Here is a 23,116-nt window from a genome sequence, read left to right as displayed (position 1 = left end):
AAACGTTACAAAATAGTAACAACCACCCAATGACTGTGTCTGCATGGGCCCACAAACATCCGAATGCACAAGCTGCAATCTGGCTGTTGCTCTAAAAGCAACATCACGGGGAAAAGAGAAACGATGCATTTTCCCCAAAATGCAACCCTCGCATAAATGCTCAGGAGGTCTCTCCAAGAGAGGTAATCCATCCAACATCTGAGTACGCTGTAATAGCATCAAGCTGCCATAGTTTACATGCCCCAAACGAGCATGCCATAACTCTGCCTCTAACATAGCAGGAGTAAGAGTGGATGTCAAATATGCAGACTGATCTACCGAAAGAGCATCCAACTCATATAACCCATGACACAGAGAACCTGTCAAGACCAATGTCATGTGTTCCTTGTCACGGACCATGCAACGGTCATCATCAAAGGTGACCTGCAAACCACAACGTGCCATAGAAGAAATGGAAAGCAGATTCTTCTTAATGCCAGGCACATACAAAGCATCCTGTAGGCGGAGAATAGAGCCATCAATGGCTGTAAGCTGAATCTCCCCAATACCACGAACAGGGTATGATGCATTATTAGCACACTGAACAGACTTCCCAACGGGAGGTGCACCAAGAGAAGCAAACAAATCTCTACGAGATGTGATATGCCGTGAAGCACCACTGTCAAAGAACCAAGTGTCAGCATCTTCTGTAGAGCTAAATGCTCTATCAGCCCAAGAGACATCATAACTGCAAGTGTAAAAACAATAGTCCCTGTCTGCAACAAAGGACGCGGACTCACTAGCAGTGGAAGGAGCTGCAGAAACAGACATCCCTGACTCCTTCTTCTTCTCTTTGGCGATGCGCTTCCTGCACTCAGTGATGTAGTGGCCAGGCTTCTTGCAGTAATGGCATTTTCCTTTCTTGGCTTGCGTGCCCCCCTGTTTCTGACTTGTCTGTGAAGTGTTACTACTACCAGAACTCTGCGAAGCATTTTTCCCTTGGCTGTTTTTACCCTTCTGCCTTGACATAAAAGCCTGCTCAGAGGCTATACCATCCACACCACTGTTCCGTCTAGTTTGTTCCTCCTCTAGAAGCAAACTGACAAGCTGAATGAAAGTGATGGGCTCTTTCGAAATCCTCATAGTGAGGTTCAAGGCAGTATGAAAAGCCAAGTAAGAGGGAGGCAGTGAATTCAATGTCGTAGAAATCAGCTGCGCATCTGAGTAGTACTCATCCACATTCATGAGTTGCTCCCGCAAGTCCTGAATTTTGTTGAGATGATCCTGCATAGAATCACCCTCATTCATCTTTAGAGTCTCTAGCTCTTTCTTCAAGAAAGAGATGCGAGTCTCATTCTTTCCTGCAAACATCTGCTCCAATATCAACCAAGCTTCTTGTGAAGAAGCTGCTGAACGAATATGAGGAATGATAGAACGCTGAACTGCCAATGCAATCAGCGACATAGCCTGTGCATCCCGTGTATCCCAAGTTTTCTGAGCTGCAGTTCTTGGGGGAAGTGGCTGAGCGGGGTGAGGTGGAGGGGGCTGAGGTTGCCCTCTTGCACGTCCTCCTGGAGGAGGAGTAGCGGGAGCCACAACTCCCGGTCGTGCTTCCTCTCCACTGACATAATCCCACAAATTTTTGGCCACTAATACATTCTTCATCATGAAAGACCAAAGGGAATAATTGTTCCCATCCAATCGGTCTTCCTTGGACACATAGGTGAATACATCTCCTCCCTGATTTGCCATTATTTCCCAAAAGGCAATAGAGCAATGTCAATGCAGTATGGGCTGGAAATCTGCAAATTTCCAGAAATTGCAGCAAACACAAGTCTGCAATTAATGTGCAAAGGGTACTCTGTCAAAAAAAAACTGTCACTGATGCACGCTTCCCAAGGTGCAATTAATCCTCAGCAGCACTAAAACATCAAAAGCCCCAAAATTTTCTGCCCGAAATTTCTGTCACAAATGTCTGTTACAAAAGCCCCAAAATGTGCATTCAATGTGTCACAGACTGACACAGCACGTTTCCCAATGCTGAAAACTGAACCTGCTGTTCAGCACGTTTCCCAATGCTGAACCTGAACCTGTTGCACGAACTCCTGTGTAAAAGAAAAGTGCAGAATGTTACCTCTGCGTGTTGACGACGGGCACGATTCCCGAGGTAATGACTGCTGGGTACAGTCGGACTGACGCACAGGTACAGGGTACAAGATGGCACGTCAGGACACAGGCGGCACGTCAGGGCACTGGTGGCGTGTCAGGAGACAGGTGGCGGGACAGGGTACCAGTGGCGGGACAGGGCGTCAGATGGCGGGACAGGGCGTCAGCTGGCAAGGACGTGACAGGGTGGCGTCAGGAGGCGGCGTCAGGTGGCGTGTTAGGTGGCGACGGCGTCTGCAAGTACAGGAGGCGCGTCAGGTGGAGCTTCTCGCAGACAGGGCGGCGCTGGTCACGAACTGGCACACGCAGGAGCAGGGCTCGTGACAGACAAGGCGGCTTCAGCTCCAGCTCCAGGCGGCGCAGGCAGCTGGTGGCGCTGTCTGACGAGCTGGCGCTAGGGCACAGAGGCGCCAATCTGGCGGGGCTCCTGGCGGCCCTGCTACAGGAAGGAGATGGGCTGACTGACGAGTCTGCACAGGGCAGACAGATGCAGGCCCAAACCTGAGCTGACTAGCGACGGCGGCTGAGTCCTCGGGAGCTGTGCAGAATCCTCGGGAGTTGTGCAGAGCTGCTGACCAGCTCTGATACCAAATGTCAGATGGGAGAGGATCGAGTTGCAGCTGAAGTGCAGTAGACAGTGTGAGAGTGAGAGACAGAGTTGAGCACGACACCCAATGCAATAGTACTGAATAGAGTGTTAGCTGAAAGTACAAATGATAACCCTTATACCTTAGGGTTATAAGGGGCTGTTCACACCCGAACACAGTAAGTGCCCGTAAGTGTGCACCACAAGCACATACAAAATAGTACACATAATCTGGGGGAAAAAACCTCTCCTACCGAGAGTAAAAAGTGCCCCAGTGTCCTAGTGATCACCCGCACACTCCCATATGAGCGTAGGCGTAAGTAAGGCGTGTGAGATACCCAACAAAAGCCTCTCTCTCTCTCTCTCTCTCTCTCTCTCTCTCTCTCTCTGTGTGTGTGTGTGTGTGTGTGTGTGTGCAAGAAATTGAAGTGACTATGACCAATTGGCAGGGCTGCCTAAATAGGCAGAAAATTATGCAAGAAAATGACCAAGTCAGCCAACTAAATCTAGCTGACAGCTGCAAAATATGTCCAATTGCACAAAAAATAATGAAATACTGCAAGAAATGTAGCGAAAAAATGAATGCCATGTGGCACTGACTGTCTAATTTGTCTAGCCTACCTAAAAGACTACCCAATAGCTAGTGATTAGATAACCTGATCCAAGACAAAATGCGATTGCATAAACTACCCTCTACATGCATGTGCGTGTCTTGGGGATAACCATATCTCTAACATTCCCTCTCAAATCCTAGACGTGCCACAAGGCTAAGGGATCTAGAATGGTGACAAGGGACAGCCTAAGAAGTGCTTTGGTAAACAAATATATCATGTTATCCTCTACCTTGCAATACTCCACACAGCAATGGTCCTATCCAAGAGCTTCTTACGAATATAGTGATATTGGATCTTGATGTGCTTCATCCTAGCATGGAAAACCAAATTCCATAGCAAGGCTATGTAACTCTCATTGCTACGTAAATGTCTAGTAACTCTTGTCTATGAACAACCAAGCTCCTCCAACAATCTCCAAAGCCAAACAGCCTCACAAGTGGTAGTACAAGCCGCTCGATACTTAGCCTCTGTAGATGAAAGGGCAACTGTAGACTACTTATTGCTCCAAGTAATCACACATGTACCTAGAAGAAAACAATAGCCTATAGTCCATTACCTCTAATCAACATCTACAACCCAATTTGAGTCATGTCAAGCCTCATAGCACCAAATTTAAACCATGTGCACTGGCAAGATAAAATAGGCCAAGTTCGAGGGTCCCCCTCAAGGGGAACCTCAGTATCTGTAAGGCAACTTACTAATAAACCTTCTTAGGTTCACTCATAAATCTTGCAAGCAAACCAGCTAAAAAGCACAAAGCAATTCATGTGTTCAGAAGCCAAATCAATGTCCCAATCAATTGTCTATACCAAGAAGCATCATCCACCAACAATAAATCTGTATGAGCTGTAGTCTTCCATTTCGGAACCATTCAACACTCCTGCATCTCAAAAGTGATCAACAGCTCCTATAATAGCATTGCTAGGAAAGAAAGATCCCCCTCTCAGTCTACCATATCTAATGACCGAGGAAGAGATGAAGAAGCCCCATATCCGTCATCTCAAACTTCTCATGGAGTGCTTCCTTAGTCTACTTCATCTTCTAGCCATGCTCACCTGCAAGGTTGTTAGGTACAAAAGGTACGATATGGTACAGTACAATAAAATACGATATTAATTGGTACCTTAAGATTTTATAAGGTATAGTACACTATTAGTACAAAATAAAAAGTTGCCTTGGTTATTTTGGACTACATATGATAGAGCACATGTTTAGAGCTAAAATAGCAATCACTTAAGTTAATAAGATTAATACACAAGGGTAACAAGGCAAAACCTGATGCACAACGCACTACAAGCAGACAGATGAGAGTTATACATAATACATCGTACATCATATAAAAAAGTAAAGTGTAGGGTCAATGGATAGAGAGACTCTTCATTCTTGTGTGTTTGTGTGTGTGTGTGTGTGTGTGTGTGTGTGTGTGTGTGTGTGTGTGAGAGAGAGAGAGAGAGAGGGAGGCTTAGCAGTTCGGGGGAGAAGGGGGGAGAGAAAGACAAGGAGACGGAGAGAGAAAGGCTTGGAATTGCATAGTCATCTTGGAAGTTGGGAGAGAGAGTGTGAGAGAGGCTTGAAATTATGATAATAAACATAATGCTTGGAAGCTAGAAGATGTTATATAGTCCAATCTTCATGGGTAAAAAGTAGTCTATTTTTTTGTATGAATTGGTACAGATACGTACAGTACGGTACGGTATGAACCGTATGGAATGAACAAGTCCGTACATAGTATGAATGCAACTACACTCACCTGTCAAGATAAGATCATCCACATAGAGCACAAACATCATGTGCCCTCTAGCTAACATGCGGATGTACAAATTCAAAGCGGATGTCTCAAAGGAATGAGTCTATCTTCTAATTCCAAGCACCAGCAGCCTATTTGAGGCAATAGAGGGCCTTCTTTAACCTATATACCTTACCATCTAAGGAAGAAAAGCAAAAAGGTTGTTCAAGAGAGGTCTCCTTTACGTTACCGTTCAAGAATGGGGAGTTGATCCAACTAGTAAACCAATAATCTCCTATGGCTAGAAACAGCTAGTACTAACTGAATGCTGATCATACAAGTTGTGGATACAAAAATATCATGGAAGTCAACACCTAGTCTTTGTGCAAAACCAACTATGCCTTGTGCTTGTCAAGTGTGCCATCACCAAGATACTTGGTCTTAAAGACCCACTTGACTTCACTCACCTTGCAATGAGTGGGCTGAGGCACGAGATACCATTCTGCTCAATAGACTCCAAATCTTCCTCCATGGCCTTTTGCCAATGATCACACTGTAGTGCCTCCTTATCGATGTGCACTCCCTATCCTACATGGCACGGGCCATCAAACCATAGTTAGTATAAACAAGCTCGATGGAATGTGCTTGGTTCCTGCGAGATCGCCGCAAGCCATCCTGTGGCTACCATTCCTTAGGAAGCCCCTCAATCCTTGCATCACAACATTTCTCGTATGCCCAATGAGGAGGCTAACACTCCCCTCTCCACTTTGCCTCTGCCAAAGTCTCTATAATATCCACCAAAGGGGAATCTAGTGGAGAAGTAATCTCCTCCTCTCTAGATGGAGCCTCAAGAGGCATAGGTTCCATAAGAATTGGGCTCAAGTACCCAAGTATCTCCTAGATCTCCAAGAATAGGGTGCTCCTCACCCTCCTCTACAACTCAAAACTCCATGAACCTCACATTGCAAATCATATATACATTTCATGAGATGGAATCATAAACCCGTACCTCTATGATTGAGAGTTGTAGCCAACAAACATCTATTTCTTGGAAGCCGGCTCAAACTTATCACTCAACTTCTTTGGAATGTGAACATAGGCATCACATCCAAACACCCTGAAATAGAAAACGATCTAGCTTTTATCCAAAATACACCTTAAAAGGAGTCACCAACAACAGTAGATGTAGGTGAGCGATTCATAATATGAACTATGGTGGCCACTCCTTTAGCCCAAAGACACTGAGGTGTCTGTTGATGCTCCATCATAGTTTGAGCCATCTTGATCACACTCCTATTCTTTTGCTCCAAAATTTCATTCTCTTGAGGAGTGTTAGTGTTAGCAAACTCCTAGTAAATACCTCAATCCACACAAAATCAAGCTAATCGTTGGAGACAAACTATCCACCCTTGTCAGATCTCACTATCTTAAGCTTTTTGCCTAAACGGTTTTCCTCAAAGATGAGCCAATCCTTAAAAGTGTGAGAAAGCTTCTAATGTTAGTGCCACAAAATACACTCATGTCATCCTGCTGTAATCATCCACAATCAATATAACATAAAGACTCCCCTTGACAGAGTCCGTCCACATCAAGCTTCTAGGATAGTGCAAGAACCAGCAATGAAGTTTTGAAGTCCAATAGCAGAATGTGCATGTTTTCAAAACTCAAGCCATAGAAATTCAGTTGTGTGGGAGCAGTTGCCCAAACCTGAAAAAGAGAACTGCAGGAAACAGAAAAGTGACCTGAAAACAATCAGACATAGGCAGTCCTGAAAGATTCAAATGCAGGCAATGTTGAAAATTACCCCATCCCTACAATGTATTCAGTACGTGAATTTGAAATCTGTCCTGCGATGTTGCAAGTGTAAGATCACGAAGCTTTTGCGTGTTTAAAGAATCACTGCACAGGAAATATTTAGGCCAATATTGATGGAGATGCAATGCTGTATTGTTTTCTTATGTAGGTTTTAATAGATTATTTTGTATATTTCTTTGGTGATGCGCTACCTTGTTCCATCTCCAGATTGTGTGGTGTACTATATGTAGCAAATGTTGGAGCTTCATTGATATACCTTAAAATGGATAGGCTTTCTTTTGCCTATGTGATGGTTACTTATTGTTAGTGGAGCATTGATCTACTTGTGGTTTCATGGTTCTCTGTCTCTAGTCCCTACGATGTCCTGTGGATGCCATTATTATTGATGGGTACCCTGCTCTAGTGAGTTGCCATAAATAGTCGCCTTATATCTCACTTCATCGAGGGATATATGGGTTCAGGTCATGGCTACCAATCAGCCATCCACTGGGTTGTGTTAAGTGTTTGGGCTTAAGTAGCCACTAGTAATGTGTACATTACCATTACAAGGGAAGAAGGTTTATTCACATTATCCTCAGGTTTGAAGGGTCACATTATTGTAAAATTTTATCTTTTTTGAGGGAAGTTATGGTTGTGCATTCTTGTGAAGGAAAATGTAAAAGAGAGAAAAGTGTTATTCCATTATTGCATTGTTCTTGAAAGGAATAAGAAACATCATCTTGTGACTTGTCTATCTTTTCTCATATGGCTGTCTACTTTCCTGCATGTTTCTTGTTGTTCTATCTTGATTATATTGTGTGATTAACCCTCCCATAATCAAAGTTGAAGTGCATTAATCTCTAGTACAACACACTTTAGGGCTTTGTGTGTATTTGGAGCCTGGATATGTGAAATATCATTAATATTCATAGCACAAGGGTTGCAATACTTGTGCCTGATTGGTGGGATATTTCATTGGTAGTTAAACAGGAAACCCTTATAGATGCAAAATTTCACATGGACTGTCAATCAATTGAAACTAAAAGCTAAAAACTGAAAAGATACATCATCTGTGTTGGAGTTGGAAACACTATTCAAAATGGTCACTCTTTGAAAAGCATTAATTTATGGCCATTGATTTCCTGCTTATAAATTTGCAAACAGAATGCAGTGTATCACATTTATAAAAAATCTCAGCTTTTGCATACAATCAGTTAATGCCAGCGAATCAGCATGGTTTTTCACCTGGATTATAACAGGAATGCAGCCATGCAATATGCTGTCCTCCATGCGGCCACTCCAGCCATCACCAGGAAGCACTCCACAAAACTTTGAGCTTGCCAACTCTTTGGCATACTGGTTGGTTCTCACATTTGTAACTATCACTTGCTTACTAGCCTGCCTACCAAGTCTTCCATTTTTGTCAGGCGATGAGCCAAACTCAGCAGCTAACCTTTGTCTTATTCCCATACTATACCTGTTGCATCAAAAGAAAAGGCACTATTGCATTAATGAGCATAGTTCCTCAGCAAGTGTGGCTGTAATTATTTTGACTTCACACCTTCATAGAGGAGGTAAAATCAACTTTCTTTATAGATAACATAAATCGTACCTTAGTTCTGGACGCCCATATTCATAAGCGTTTCCCAAGTTTCCGTTAAAATAAAACAGTGTCTTCCTTTTACTTCTTGGCCTGCAAATCAACAACACTTGAATAATGAAATCAATTACATCCTGTGAAGCTAAGAAGAGAAAAGGAAAAAGTTGAAAAAAGAAAGCCAAGAAGGCCAAAAAAAAAAAATTTAAGATATCTCCCCTTCTCTATGTTCCCCCTCCCCCCAACAATAAAATCCAAAAACCAAAAATAGATCAAAAAAGATAAAAATCATGACACTAGCAACACATACTAACACAAAAACATATCCCCACTTACCAACAATAAGAAAACAGTAAATGTAATCTATTTGAAATGTTGCAACTATGCTTTTACTTAATATGGTGTACGTCTATGAGTATGAATGTGTGAATGGGAATATGATTCAAGTCCCAAGCCTATTATTGTCCCTTATCTCTTTAAAAAAATTAGAGGAAGTTTATGAATGTTAGGATAACTCATAAAGATTTTTATACTATGATGCTATGCAACAAAAGACTATAAGATCTTCTTATAATTAAGATTTCTTTTCCCCAAAAACACACATTCTTTGATTCCCAGAAATTCCGAAGTATAAGAGGCCCATCTCATGCACATACGATATTCTAAGTATGATAAATATTGTTTTCTCCACCGGAGGAAAAAAAAAATTATATTAATGGCACCTCAAGGGAAAAAAATCCCTTGAGGTAGAATACACACAATACAAAGAAAGCCTTGTAAAGAGAAGCGAAGTGGATCATAGATAAAATAGTTGAGTGAACAACCAATTCGGTGGGCTATAGTACCAAACCATATGAGGAGCTGTGTCAAAGGTGTTGGAATTTCAAGTCTGCATGAAAGCATCTCTTCTCCTCATCTACTCAAAACCACCCTGCAACCTGCCCAATCTCTCGTGGAGCGTATGAATGATCTCAATCCAAATCCGAGAAAGAATCTTGCAGTGAAAATGTCCTACAATCAATAGAATGGCTACAGTTCGCACTCTGAATGAATAAAGCGATGATACTAGCAATCAGCTCCCATTGTAGTCTCTATTGTGGCACAATCATCTTGAGGACTATCCTCCATGCCTCCAAAGCTTTGGGACAATACCATAGATAGTGTCTGTGAGTCTTCTCAAACTCTCCACATCTCACACATGCCTCTTCATCCTGCCATAACTGACCATGTATCAAGTATCAAACTCCATGTTCAGCCGTGGCGCGAGGATCGAGACACGCACTGCTTTCACACAGCAGAGAGACAGAGAGAGAAAGAGAGTAGAGAGAGAGAGAGAGAGAGAGAGAGACGGAACGATGGCGAGGAGCGATGGCAAATCTGCTCGTGACGGGACGTTCCTGCTGCGGCGATTTTCCCTGCTCCTCCTGCTCATTTAGGGCAGCGTGTCGACCAGGATTCGGCTCCTGCCCCTCCACGCTGTGTTTTTCGTGTGCTTCTGCAGGCGCTTGTGTGGTGGCAGACCTGCGATAGCCTGGATCTGCAGTCGCGCAGAACGTTCACAGAGAGAGAGAGAGAGAGAGAGAGGCCTGCACAGATCTCCTGCTCATCACCTCCTCGACTCAGTTTCTGATCCTCACAGAGAGGAGCTGCGCTCTGTCCTATCGCGAGCTCTGGAAGGAGACGGCACAGAGCTGAGAATACTGCTCGCTGCGTCTGCTGTCCGTGGGTGTCTGCCCTGTGCATTTTGCTGTGCAGAGTCAGAGAAAGCGAGACATCACCTGGCAGCACACGACTGCAACCCTGCACAGATCAGAGAGCTGATCTGCTCCTGTACAAAGAGAGAGAGAGAGAAAGAGAGAGAGAGAGAGAGAGAGAGAGAGAGAGAGCTCTTGCCCTTTTACGGAAAAAAAAAAAAAGAGAGCTCTTGCCCTCTCGCTAAGAAAATCTGGTCGCTTTTGTCAGCGGTTTGGCGAGCTGTGGTTGGTTTCTCAATGAGTCCTTTCGATTGGGGTTTTGTACGCCCAAAATACCCCGCACCGGCACAGTTGCATATGAAGACCTTGTTCCATTTTCTCAAATACTGGGGATGCTGGCACAATTGGATTACTCGGAATGCCTTTCTTTTTGATTCGGCCTCTAATGTTCCGGGACACATTGCCAGGGTTAAAGGCCTCTTGCTTTGGCAGATAGATCTCATTCGGCACTCTGACTTGCTCCTTCGGGAAGACTTGCTTCCCAGGCATAGGGCAATTTCCTCTGTGTCTTTGCCATGACTTGTGTATCTCAGTCCATGTTTTGTATTGACAAGTTCACGCACAGTGGCTTAGAGCCATCGTGTATCTTGTAATCATGTAACCTTGTACCTTTTTTCGTAATTAATACAATTACCTTTTACGAAAAAAGAGAGAGAGAGAGAGAGAGAGAGAGAGAGAGAGAGTTACAGAGGTGCAGATTTCTACCACAGCAGTCAGAGATCTGTGACACAGCAGGCATACAATGAGAGAAACAGAGAGCGAGAGAGGCCTGTGCTGTTTCTGGCTTCTGTGAGCTTCTGGTGCAGCATCCATCCTGCACAAGTGGTGATTCAATATGGCTGGTTTGGATATGGCCTTTCTCGACCAAACGGTGTCAGCCCTTGGTCTGGATTCTGATACAAAGGAACCAGAGGATATGGTTCCGTGTACGGAGGAGATGCCCCTTGGTCCTGACTTCCAGCCTGCAGGCAAACGCACCAAGCATACTTCGGAAGAGGCAATGGATCATCAGGAACATTCTTATGCACAGGTTGCTTCTGATTTTGTGGATTCTCGGGATGTTGATTGGGAGCATTTGTTGGAGTTTGCCAACACCCTGCTTGGTGATTATGTTCAACATAATCATGAAGCGTTTTCCCACTCTGGAATTGAAGATGTTCTGAAAGCTACTGTGGACCCGAAAAATGTCATGCGCTCCTTCTCGGTGTTTTATGAACGCGCTGTTATACTCTTCTTCACTGGCAAGATTCCAATGCTTGCTTATATTCGCCTATGGCTGCATAGTCTACTACAAGGAGAATGTGTTGAAGAGATTTTTGTAGGGGCCCAAGGCTTTTATGAGGTGCTGTTGAAATCCGAGAAGCACCGTGCTGATCTGCTATCTAAACTGCCACTGTTCTTTGATCGCCGTTTGGTCCATGTTGTGCCATGGCGCCCAATGGCAGATTTTCAACGCTTGCTTCAACATGAATGCCCGGTGTGGGTTGAGGTGGAAAACTGTCTGGCGGTCTATTAGCCACTGTTAAAGGATGCCATGGCCGTTGTGGACACTGTTTTGGTCTCCCCGAGCCTAAGGGCTACGAATCGTAACCGTTTGTGTATGTTATGGGACACGGCTCGGAAAAGGCCTGCTTGGTTACGTCTTAACTGCTCTGACATGCATCCTTTGCACTTTCGCCTGAAATGGGGTAACTTTGCAGGCCACTGTTTTTCGTGTGGTAAATTGGGGCATTTTATGGCTGAATGTCCAGAAAAGCAACAAACTTCAGATACGGAGCATGTTTTGCCTCCCAGGGAAGATATGATGCTTAATGCTCCGTCGCAGGATGCGACCCAGGCCCCTAAAGTTTTGGATAAAGGCAAACAACATGTTTCGGGCTTGGATTCCCGTGGTAATGATTGGGTGGATGTACGTGCCAAAAAAGATAAAAGGTTTGATGCTGGTATGGCGGATACTGTGCCTAATGCTTCTCAAGATTCCTTGCGTACTTATACGAGCAGGAAAGACATGTTGTCGTCAGAGCCCCCTTCTCATGCTAGGGTTTCTTCTATTCCTCGCAATCTGCCCACGAGGAAAGTATATTCAGATGGTCCGAAGAGCCCACCTGCTAAGTTGGCTTTCGATGCTAGAGGTAATGTGATTACCCCATGGGATCGGCGTTACCCCGTTCCATCCCCAAGTCAGTGGATATACCATCTACCTCTAAATCTGCCCGTCATAATTCTTTTGCCATGTTGGCTGATTTCTTGGACGAGGGAGTCCTTGACATTCTTGCAGAGAAGGTTAAATCGAGGCAAGTGTTGCCTCGTTCCTGATCTTCTTTTTGAATATACATGAAGATAGCCACGTGGAATGTGAGAGGCATTTGTTCTCGCAATAAGCAGCATGCCATGTGGAGTTTATTGCATAAGGGTCAGTGGGATGTCTTGTGTGCTGTTGAGCACAAGAGTTACGGCAAAGCAAGAAAAGTTGTGGATTGCCATGGCTTTCGTTTGTTTTATGCAGGGACTCATGCCATGCATTATTCTGGTGTCCTTATGATTGTCCATGAGAAATATCAACTTGTTTTTATCAAAAATGATGTACATGGTCGTTTTGTGGTGATTGAAGTTTTATTTGAAGGAGAGATCTTATGGTTACTTGGGCTCTATGCTCCAAATGACCCTTTATCCCGCCGAGATCTTTGGAATACTTTGAAGACCTCCTTGCCACTTGGCAGACGGGGTTTCTTGATGGGGGATTTTAATATGTGTGTTGATCCTTCGCAATCCACATCAGAGCATTCGGTGATGGATACTCTGGAAAGCCGTGTGTGGAATGCATTTGCTCTTGCCGCACTTCAACAAGATCTCTGGTCATGGCTACACCCTTCTTCGACAGGATTTACTTTTCATTCGGCGCAATATACATCTACATGGTCGCAGTTGGACGGCATGTACATCATGCAAGATGATGCTTTTCTCCCTGAGTTCCTGGAAATGAAAGTGTTGCAGCAATACGCCCTGTTGGACCATTTTCCTCTACAGCTTGAAATGCTTGCACAACCCATTGCACCTTTTAAGCAATTTCTGGATAGACTCCCTCTGCGTTTCTACTCCTCTTATTTGAAGCATTCTATCTTTCAGGGTTATATGCAGCAATTGATTGATAGATTTTTATTGGACTTCCCGTCTGAGGGCCATGCTTCTTTTCAACGATTGCTCTCCAATGTGCAGCGGGTTGCACGGCAGTATGGGATCCATCATGCCTCTCTTTGTCGGCGGCGTAGACACGCCGCGGAGGAATTACTGGTTTTGGTTCTTTACTAGTGGAGACTCCAGATGATGTATTTATGCTGCCATTGGCTATGCGTTTGGCTGATCTTCTTAAAGAGTTTCACTTGAAATCTTACCAACAGGCCAAATTGCAAAATTTGACAGAGAATTTGCAAGATAGTGCTTGTCAAACTCATAAGTTCTTTCGTGCTCTTCATGCATCTCCCGCTCGAGAGAATATGACTCGACTCCAGGATGCAGAAGGTCATATGGTCACTGATCCGCAGACTATCGTGAATATATGTAGGAATTATTTTCTAGACCTTCTTGGTTCTGCTCCTTCACCTTCGGACCAAACTACTAATGCTCGCTCAGTCTTCTATGATTTGGTCCGCAATCAGGTTCCACATGACAAACAAACTACTTTGGAGACAGATATTTCCGAGACAGAGGTTATGAATGTTTTGTTACATTTGCCCAAGGATAAAAGTTCCGGCTGGGATGGTCTCACCAATGAATTCTTTGAGGTCTTTGCTACCAGTCTGGTGAATTCTTTGAGGTCTTTGCTACCAGTCTGGTGAAACCATTGACGGCTATGTTTCAGCAGGTTTGGGAAACGGGGTGCATGCCTTCCTCATGGAAAGAAGGACTTATCAAACTGCTTCCAAAACTTCCTTTGCCGTCGATGTTGACACAGTGGCGACCAATTTCCTTGATGGGTTCTCTGTATAAAATCTTTTCCAAAGTAATGGCGAATCGGCTCCATAAGCATCTTCCTGCCATTGTGCATCCGCTTCAATATGGTTTTATTAAGGGCCAAAACATTTTGCATAATGTCTTGAATGTGCAACTGGCTATTGACTATGTGAGGCACTCTAATCAGGAGGTGGTATTGATTTAACTGGACCTGAAAAAGGCGTTTGATTATTTAGACTGGTCCTTCATTGCAGACCTTATGTCTACTATGGGCTTTGGTACTCCGATGGCTCGTTTGATTTACACCATTAGTGTTGCAGCATCTTCGCGAGTTATGCTGAATGGTGGTATTACCGAGCCTTTTGTCCTTGCACGCTCTGTGAGACAGGGTTGCGAGTCCGCTCTTCTTTGCCCTTGCGACTCATCCGGTGCTTTCAATGTTCTCTCATATGGCAGCTTCTACTCAGTTGGCTGGATTGTCTCTTCCTTTTGGACAGCACTTCATTAGTCAATCCCTGGCTGATGACAGCTTTATGATTTTGTGTGCGGATAAGGATAATCTTCGCAAAGCATTAGATGTTTGGACTCTCTTTGGGCATGCTTCTGGTCTTCGTATCAATGCTTTGAAATCAGCCATTCTCAATTGCACGGAGTCAGATTTGCAGTCACTGGATTGGCAGGGAATGGTTGTTCCCCGTGGTTCCATTGTCAGGCATCTTGGGTACCCTTTGGGTGTTGATGTTCGGCCGAAGCAACTACTAGAGTGGATTTCGCAGAAACTGACAGCTAAGTTTCTGTATTGGAAGTCACAGGCTTGGCCTTTCCATGTTCACCTCAAAGTGGCTTAGACAATTATGTTGCCAATGCTCACATATTTCTTGCCATTGCTGCCTTGGACTACTACTACATTGAATGCTCTTACTCAGTGCATTCGATTCATGTTATGAAAGAATGACTCCTTACATGCAGGTATTTCATGGATCTCTTAGTCGCATGCATGTACCCCCAAACGCATGGGTGGTGGGGCTATTTTGGATGCTGAAACTCATATGCTGGTACTCCGTTGGTCTCTTTTTCGTGCCATGTGTTTGGATCATCATCCGTGGGTCTTGATAGCCCGTTATTGTCAAGATTGTGGGAGAGAAGGAAGGAGTCTCACTTGTAGCTTTCTTGCTTGCACAATGGGGGAAGACACACAAGGGTGGAGGCTGAAAACAGTTTTCCTCTTCTTAGTTGTGTAAGCCAAAAGAACTCTAATACAAAGAAATAGAAGAACCCTATATATGGGTCTCAAACCAAACTCAACTAACTAAGGTGGCATACTAACTGAGCCACGAACTAGAGTAGATAAGGATAGCTATCGTGTAGCCATTATTCATGGGCGGTGTACCAACCGCGTCTGCAACTGACAAGTCGGTGACATAAATACACAACGGTCACCCTGACGTATCACGAGTGGAGCTCGATATCTCAACACTCCCCCTCGAGCTCAATCCCAATTCCTGCACACCAAGCAGGTCTCTGAACTTGCGCAGCTTCTCTGCGCCCAATGCCTTCGTGAATATGTCAGCTACCTGATCCTCTGTGCTGACATAAACTAGATCAATAAGACCTAGTAAAACCCTCTCTCGCACATAGTGATAATGCACCTCAATGTGCTTTGTTCTAGCATGATAGACTGGGTTATTTGCCAAGTGTATACTACTCATGTTGTCACAATAAATGACAACTGGCCCATCTGTAGACTGATGCATATCATAAAGTAGCTTATGCAACCAAGCTATCTCACATGCAGCCATTGCTGCACCCCTGTACTCAGCCTCTGTGCTTGACAAGGCAACTGTAGGTTGTTTCTTGCTGCTCCAAGTGACTGCAGCACTCCCAAAAGAGAACACATATCCACTGGTAGATCGTCTATCAGAAATACTACCAGCCCAATCAGCATCAGTGTATCCATGCAGCTGTATCTGAACCCCAATCTCATAAAATAGTCCATACTGCAATGTGGACTTCACATACCTGAGTATGCGTCTAGCCGCATCCAAATGCGATTTCCTTGGAGCCTGCATAAACTGACTTACCAATCCAACAGCATAGCTCAAATCTGGCCTGGTAATAGTCATATAAATCAAGCTTCCTACTATGCGTCTGTACATAGTAGGGTCTTCCAGAAGCTCACCTGCATCTGCGCTCAGCTTCACATTCTGCTCCAAAGGAACTGAAATAGGCTTACAGCCTGTCATCCCATATTTGGACAGCATGTCCAATCCATACTGCCTCTGCAAGAGCTGTATCCCACTTGGTGATCTAATCACCTCAATGCCCAAGAAATAACGCAGCTCTTCCAAATCCTTCATCTCAAACTTCTGCTTCAATAGCATTTTCACATGAAGGATATCTTCATCACTGTCACCTGTCATAATCAAATCATCAACATAAATGACAAGTAGCATAATACCTTTCTCTGTTTTTCTCACATAAAGTGAGAAATCTGCCTTGGAAATCTGAAAGCCAATAGTGACAAGATACTGTCCTATCTTGTCAGACCATGCTCTAGGTGCTTGCTTCAAGCCATACAAAGCTTTCTTCAACCTGCAAACAAACTCAGGATGAACAGCATGCACATAACCTGGTGGCTGCTCCATATATACCTCTTCTTGCAAATCACCATGCAAGAAGGCATTCTTTACATCCATCTGATGTAAAGACCATTCCTTTGATGCAGCCATAGCAATGACTGCTCTTACGGTTGCCATCCTTGCAACCGGACTGAATGTTTCTTCATAGTCAATGCCATATGTTTGTGCATACCCCTTGACTACTAATCTTGCCTTGTATCTGTTCACAGAACCATCTGCATTGTGCTTCACCTTATAAACCCACTTACAGCCAATTGCATTCTTACCTTTAGGCAAAGGTACCAATTCCCATGTAGCATTTGCTTCCAAGGCATTCATTTCTTCATCCATGGCTTTCTCCCATTTTTCTTTTCCCATGGCTTGCTCAAAAGAAGTGGGTTCTGGTTCCTGTATCACCTTGACCATATATGCATAGTGAATGGCTGTAAATCCATCATATTTCAGCCTATCCACAGGATACCTAACTCTGGTAGACCTGCGCAAAGTGGGTTCACTCCCAGGTGCTCTCAAAACATCCCTGGTCTTCCTTACTCCAGGTGTAACAATAGAAGGAATACCCAACTCATCATCAATGCTCTATTCTGAGCCACTGGATTCACCATCCACATAAGAGTGACCTGCATTCACATCAAACATGGGCTGATCAACCTTCTCTTTTCCTTTTCGTGATACCTGCACACCACTATCTGCATTACTTTGAGAAGATTCTCCTGATCTCAATCTGCCTGTCCATGACGAAGAATGTGAACCACTGCTAGAGGACGCTCCAGGTCCACTAATATTTTGTGACTGCTGCTGTGAATTCTGTGCAGCATTACCATTTTGTGCATCTACATCATCAATCACATTTACTGGTTTATACCAGCTACTCATCTCATCAAAAACAACATCTCTGCTCACTGTAAACTTACGAGTAGAAGGGTTATAGCATCTATACCCTTTTTGCTGCAGAGTGTAACCAATAAAGATGCACTTCTCAGCTTTTGGATCCAACTTGGATCTCAACTCATCTGGCACATGTACATAGGCAATGCAACCAAAAATTTTCAGATGAGAAATATCTGGTTTCCTACCAGTATACCTCTCTTTTGGAGTCATTCCATGTATTGCTGCAGTGGGAGTCCTGTTCATTATGTAGACTGCTGTAGCAACTGCTTCAGCCCAATAAAAATCTGGCAGGTCTTTTTCATTGAGCATGGCACGAGACACCTCTCCAATATGTCTGTTTTTTCTTTCTGCAATTCCATTTTGCTGTGGGGTATGACTGCATGAATATTGCTGCTTTATGCCATGCTCCTGCAAGAACCTTGCAAACTCATTTGAGAGGTACTCTCCCCCTCCATCTGACCTTAGGCATTTTATTTGCAGACCTGTTTCTTTTTCAACCATAGCTTTAAGAGTTTTGAAATGCCCAAAAACTTCACTTTTCTTTTTCATAAAATACACCCAAACTTTTCTGCTATAGTCATCAATAAAAGTTACAAAATAATGACAGCCTCCTAGAGATGCAGCTTTAGTAGTCCACACATCAGAGTGGATCAATTCCAATGGCATCTTACTCTCTTGAACATGTCTAGGAAATGGTTTCCTTGCCTGTTTTCCAAACTGACAGGCTTCACATACCTTATGCATTTCTGCAACCTTGAATCTAGGCAATCCTGCAACAATATTTTGGGCCTGCATTGATTTAAGTCGCTGTACATTAACATGACCAATGCGTTTATGCCAGATATCAATATCTGTAACTACACCGGTCCCATGTGCAAACATTGCTGCACTCAATTCAGACATGTCTGCATCCAACGTAAACATTCTTCCCTTCTTCTTTCCTTTTGCTATCAAGCGACCTTTATTTTTCATATCCTCAACAAAGCATCCATGAGGATTAAATCTGACCTGCAAGCCCTGCTCAACCATTTGACCAACAGAAACCAGATTCTTGGTGATATTCGGGACATGAAATACATCGGACAGGTATTTCTTTTTCCCATCCTGCATAGACAAAGGAATTTTTCCAATCTGCACAATAGGATGTGCAGTATCATCACCAGTCTCCACAAATCCTGGTTTTTCCATTTTCCTTGCATCCTCCATCCATTCTGCATGACCTGTCATGTGGTTTGATGCACCTGAGTCAACATACCATACATCATTGCTTTCTTCTGCACTTGTCATAGAATTGTTCATGTGCTGCACCATAAACAAATGCTCATTTCTGTCATCACCCTGTCTACTAGAAGATGCATAATTCCCTTGTTGCAGTTTTCCATTCATGATGTCATTCTGCTTTTTATAGCAGTCTTTAGCCATATGACCCATTTTACCACAGTAGTAGCATTCAACATTATTGTTTGCATTTTGGCCTCTTTGCCATCCACCACGACCTCTTTGGCTCCCCCTGCCTCTAGAGTTACCACGTCCTCCTCCATAGGACTGATTTTCTTGAGTTTGCTGCATATTCTGATTTCTACCACGGCCTCCAAATCGGCCTCCTCTACCTCTGCCTCTACCTCTTCCAGCATTTGAGTAGAAGACAGCTTCTTTTGAAGTTCCTCCTGAAAAAGATGCACCACCATTTCTCTGCTCCTCAGAAATTAGAAGAGCAATCAACTCCTCAAAGTCAGGAAATCTTTCACGAACGGAAATGGATGTTCGAAACTGTGCATAATCCTTTCCTAGACCATTCAAGGTCACGGAAACTAAATCGTCATCTTCCACTGGCGACCCAATGGAAGCAAGTGCATCTGCAATCTTCTTCACCTTCATGTGGTAGTCATTGATGCTCATATTTTCTCTTTGCACGTTATGCAACTCTTGCTTGAGCTGCATTTTCCTGGCTTGCGTATTTGTGCTATACATTTTTGACAGAGTATCTCATGCCTCCTTTGGCGTACTTGCATCCTGAATATGCACAATCATAGAGTCTGAAATACTGATAGACAGCCAGTACATAACTTTCCTGGCTCTCTCATGCCATGCTTTGAATGCCTGCATTTGCTGTTGATTGGGAACATCAGGAAGAACTGGTTCTTCTTCATTTCCTGCAACAAATTCCCAATATCCTTTTCCCATAAGGAAATTCGTCATTCTAAACTTCCATGCTTGGAAGTTGTTCTTGTCAAGCTTTTCAGTGACAATCTGTGAAAGAGAATCAGACGCCATTACAGAACACTGCAAAAAATTCTGTCACTGCAAAAGACACAGCTTCACCCTCACAAGGGCAAATCTGCAAAACTGGCGAAAGTGGTATTTGACCACACAGTCACTTCCTAGTGACGATTTTGCATCAACAGGCAACAGGGATGATTCTGTAACTCCCAATGTCTCTGCGCACAAGCATACGATGCAATTTCTACAGAAACTTTTCACCGACCTGTAGAACAGTGGCTGCACAGCATAAAACTGGGCCTTTTCCTGAGTGCGTGCAAAAAACTTCCGCCTCCAAAACAGGCCCCGAAATGGCCTCAAATCAAAAAAACAGGGTCGCCATGGGCTAAAGCCCTCTCCCGCAACATATACTGCCCTCTTGCTTCACCGCGAAGGGCGTCTCAACCTGAGACAATGCACTCCTGCAATTTCCGGCTGTGCTACCTGCAGAGATCTGCTCCCAAAACAGAAAATGAAAGCAACACTGCTCCTCTTACCAGAACACCGCGAGCTTGGCTTGCTTTCTTGAGCTCCTTACCACGAACAAGGCTCTGATACCATGTCAAGATTGTGGGAGAGAAGGAAGGAGTCTCACTTGTAGCTTTCTTGCTTGCACAATGGGGGAAGACACACAAGGGTGGAGGCTGAAAACAGTTTTCCTCTTCTTAGTTGTGTAAGCCAAAAGAACTTTAATACAAAGAAATAGAAGAACCCTATATATGGGTCTCAAACCAAACTCAACTAACTAAGGTGGCATACTAACTGAGCCACGAACTAGAGTAGATAAGGATAGCTATCGTGTAGCCATTATTCATGGGCGGTGTACCAACCGCGTCTGCAACTGACAAGTCGGTGACATAAATACACAACGGTCACCCTGGCGTATCACGAGTGGAGCTCGATATCTCAACAGTTATTTTCTTGAGAATCACGGGCTTGTGCATGGTAATACTCAAATTCGGAGCTCCTGGTGGCATGTGCTTAATGCAGATTCTCAGTTTTCTAGTCCTTCATCATCCCTGCTTACTCACTTGGTATGTTCCTGGAAAGTGGTTCTCCAGAAGGCTCAATGGCATCCAGCTGAGGATCGGTTAGCTGCTAACTCTTTTCAACACGAACTGTTGGCAGTCTCGCGATTACTTTCTTGGGAAGGCAAACATGAGCTCAGACCAAAATTTAATCGTATGGCACGTTTGGGCTTAACTTCAGTTGCAGATACCACCCTTGCTAGTCGCAATGTCTTGATATCGTTTCGTACAGCCAGAAGGCGTTTCAGCATCCCTCGTGGATACCGTGACTTATGGGGACAGCTCCTGATGGTGCTCCAGAGCAGACAGCCCTTTCCTGCCCTTGCGTCGGATCGTCGCTGGCAGGACTGGAACCTTGCAAGTCGCCTGAATTTGGAAAAGGCCTCAGCTAACCAGGTGTATCATCTGCTGATTACAGATCGTCAATGGCTGGTTACTAAAGCCAATACTGTATGGGGATTGCGTAAATCTCGGTCTTGGTGGAAGGCAACTGTGATGGAGGGCTGGATGAACAAGATACCTTTCAAATGCAAGGTCTTTCTTTGGAGGGTGATGATCAGTGGTCTTCCTCTTGCTTCAGCCCTTTCCAAACGTCGAATCTCCAACGGCAATTGTTCCTTTTGCACCACCAATGTGGAATCGGCCCGTCATCGATTTATTTCTTGCCCTCTTGCTAAGAAAATCTGGTCACTCTTGTCGGCAGTTTGGAGAGCAGTGGTTGGTTTCTCGCTAAGCCCTTTTGACTGGGCTTTTGCGTGGCCCAAATACCCCATACCGGCTCCGTCACATATGAAGATCTTGTTTCACTTTCTTAGATACTGGGGCTGTTGGCACAATTGGATGATTCGGAATGCTTTTCTTTTTTATTCAGCCTACAATGTTCAGGGACATATTGCTAGGCTTAAAGGCCTTTTGCATTGGCAAATAGATCTTATTCGGCACTCTGACTTACTTCCTCGGGAGGACTTGCTTCCCTGGCATATGGCAATTTCCTCTGCGTCGTTGCCATGACTTTTTGTAACTCTTTTGGAGTTTAGGGCTTTAGAGAGCCAGAGAGATTGCACGTGATGGCCTAGAGGCATCGTGTATCTTGTAATCATGTAAACTTGTACCTTTTTTCGTAATTAATACAATTACCTTTTACGAAAAAAAAGAGAGAGAGAGAGAGAGAGAGAGTGCAGAGTAGAGAGGAGAGTGAACACGACTTGTGGGTACAATGACGAGTGTACCTCTTTAGGTTCATATATATATTATATATATGTGTGTGTGTGTGTGTGTGTGTGTGAAAGTACAAATGTGTTAAGGGTGTGTTCACACCCGAGCACATATAAAAGGCACAATGGCCCTTTATTCCCAACAACCTCCCACCTAAAGACAATATGCCTTAAGGGGAGAAAAGAATAAGCTAAGTCTATATCTATATATGTACAAAGCTGAAATACATATATCTATCCAACTCCCATCATTTGTCGGCAATGAGCAAACCACTCTGCTGGAAGACCCTTCGTGAGAAGATTTGCAGGATTATCATCCGTATGGACTTTGACAAGCTCAATGCTCTTGTTGTCAAGTACATCTCTAATGAAGTGATACTTCACCTATATGTGCTTCGTCTTTGCATGAAAGACAAAATTTTGTGCCAGCATGATAGCACTCTGACTATCACAATGGAGAATAGGTAACTCTGTAATGCCAAAAGATTGCTTGGCTCCAAGAGTTCAGGTAGGTATATGCTGTTGCTGCTCCGCCCGCCATCGTTCCTGCCCTCCCCTCCCCCCCGCCTACTGCTCGTGGTCCCCCACCTCTTCCCCATCTACTCCCCCGCTCTCTCCCCCGTACTAACTGGCCACCGCCTTCGCCCCCGCCTCTACTCTGTCTACTCCCCCGCCTATGCCCCATCTACTCCCCTACTTTCTCCCCCACACTAACTGCCCGCCGCCTCCTCCCCCACCTCTACTCCGTCTACTCCCCCCACCAACTCCCCCTCCTTGGGGAGCGCTGCTCCCTAGAATGCCCCCCCCCTAGCGTTGTCTCTATCTCACCCACGCCCGCCTGCTTGCCCACCTTCCGCCAGCTCTCCCGCCTACCTGAACCCGCCCCTCTTCTTCCGCCTGTTGGCCTGATCCCCCTGCCTT

General features: G+C 44.4%; 1 protein-coding gene across 1 annotated transcript in view; it reads right to left on the bottom strand.

The window, feature by feature from the left end:
* The window catches only part of LOC148040783 (exostosin family protein), a 230,017-nt gene that overhangs the window by 55,032 nt on the left and 151,869 nt on the right, over window positions 1-23,116 (bottom strand). Inside the window, exons 10-11 of the mRNA XM_087667045.1 lie at window positions 8,478-8,558; window positions 8,111-8,342 (exon numbers count right to left, since the gene is read on the bottom strand). Coding sequence (XP_087523171.1) covers window positions 8,111-8,342; window positions 8,478-8,558 — 313 coding nt within the window. The remainder of the gene's footprint in view (window positions 1-8,110; window positions 8,343-8,477; window positions 8,559-23,116) is intronic.

The sequence above is a fragment of the Lygodium microphyllum genome, chromosome 1 (genome assembly GCF_053477565.2).
Source record: "Lygodium microphyllum isolate KBCC chromosome 1, Lygodium_microphyllum_v1.1.10, whole genome shotgun sequence".
Taxonomy (NCBI): Eukaryota; Viridiplantae; Streptophyta; class Polypodiopsida; order Schizaeales; family Lygodiaceae; genus Lygodium; species Lygodium microphyllum.
Note: the sequence above shows the minus strand (reverse complement) of the source record. Positions and strands in the feature narration are given on the sequence as shown.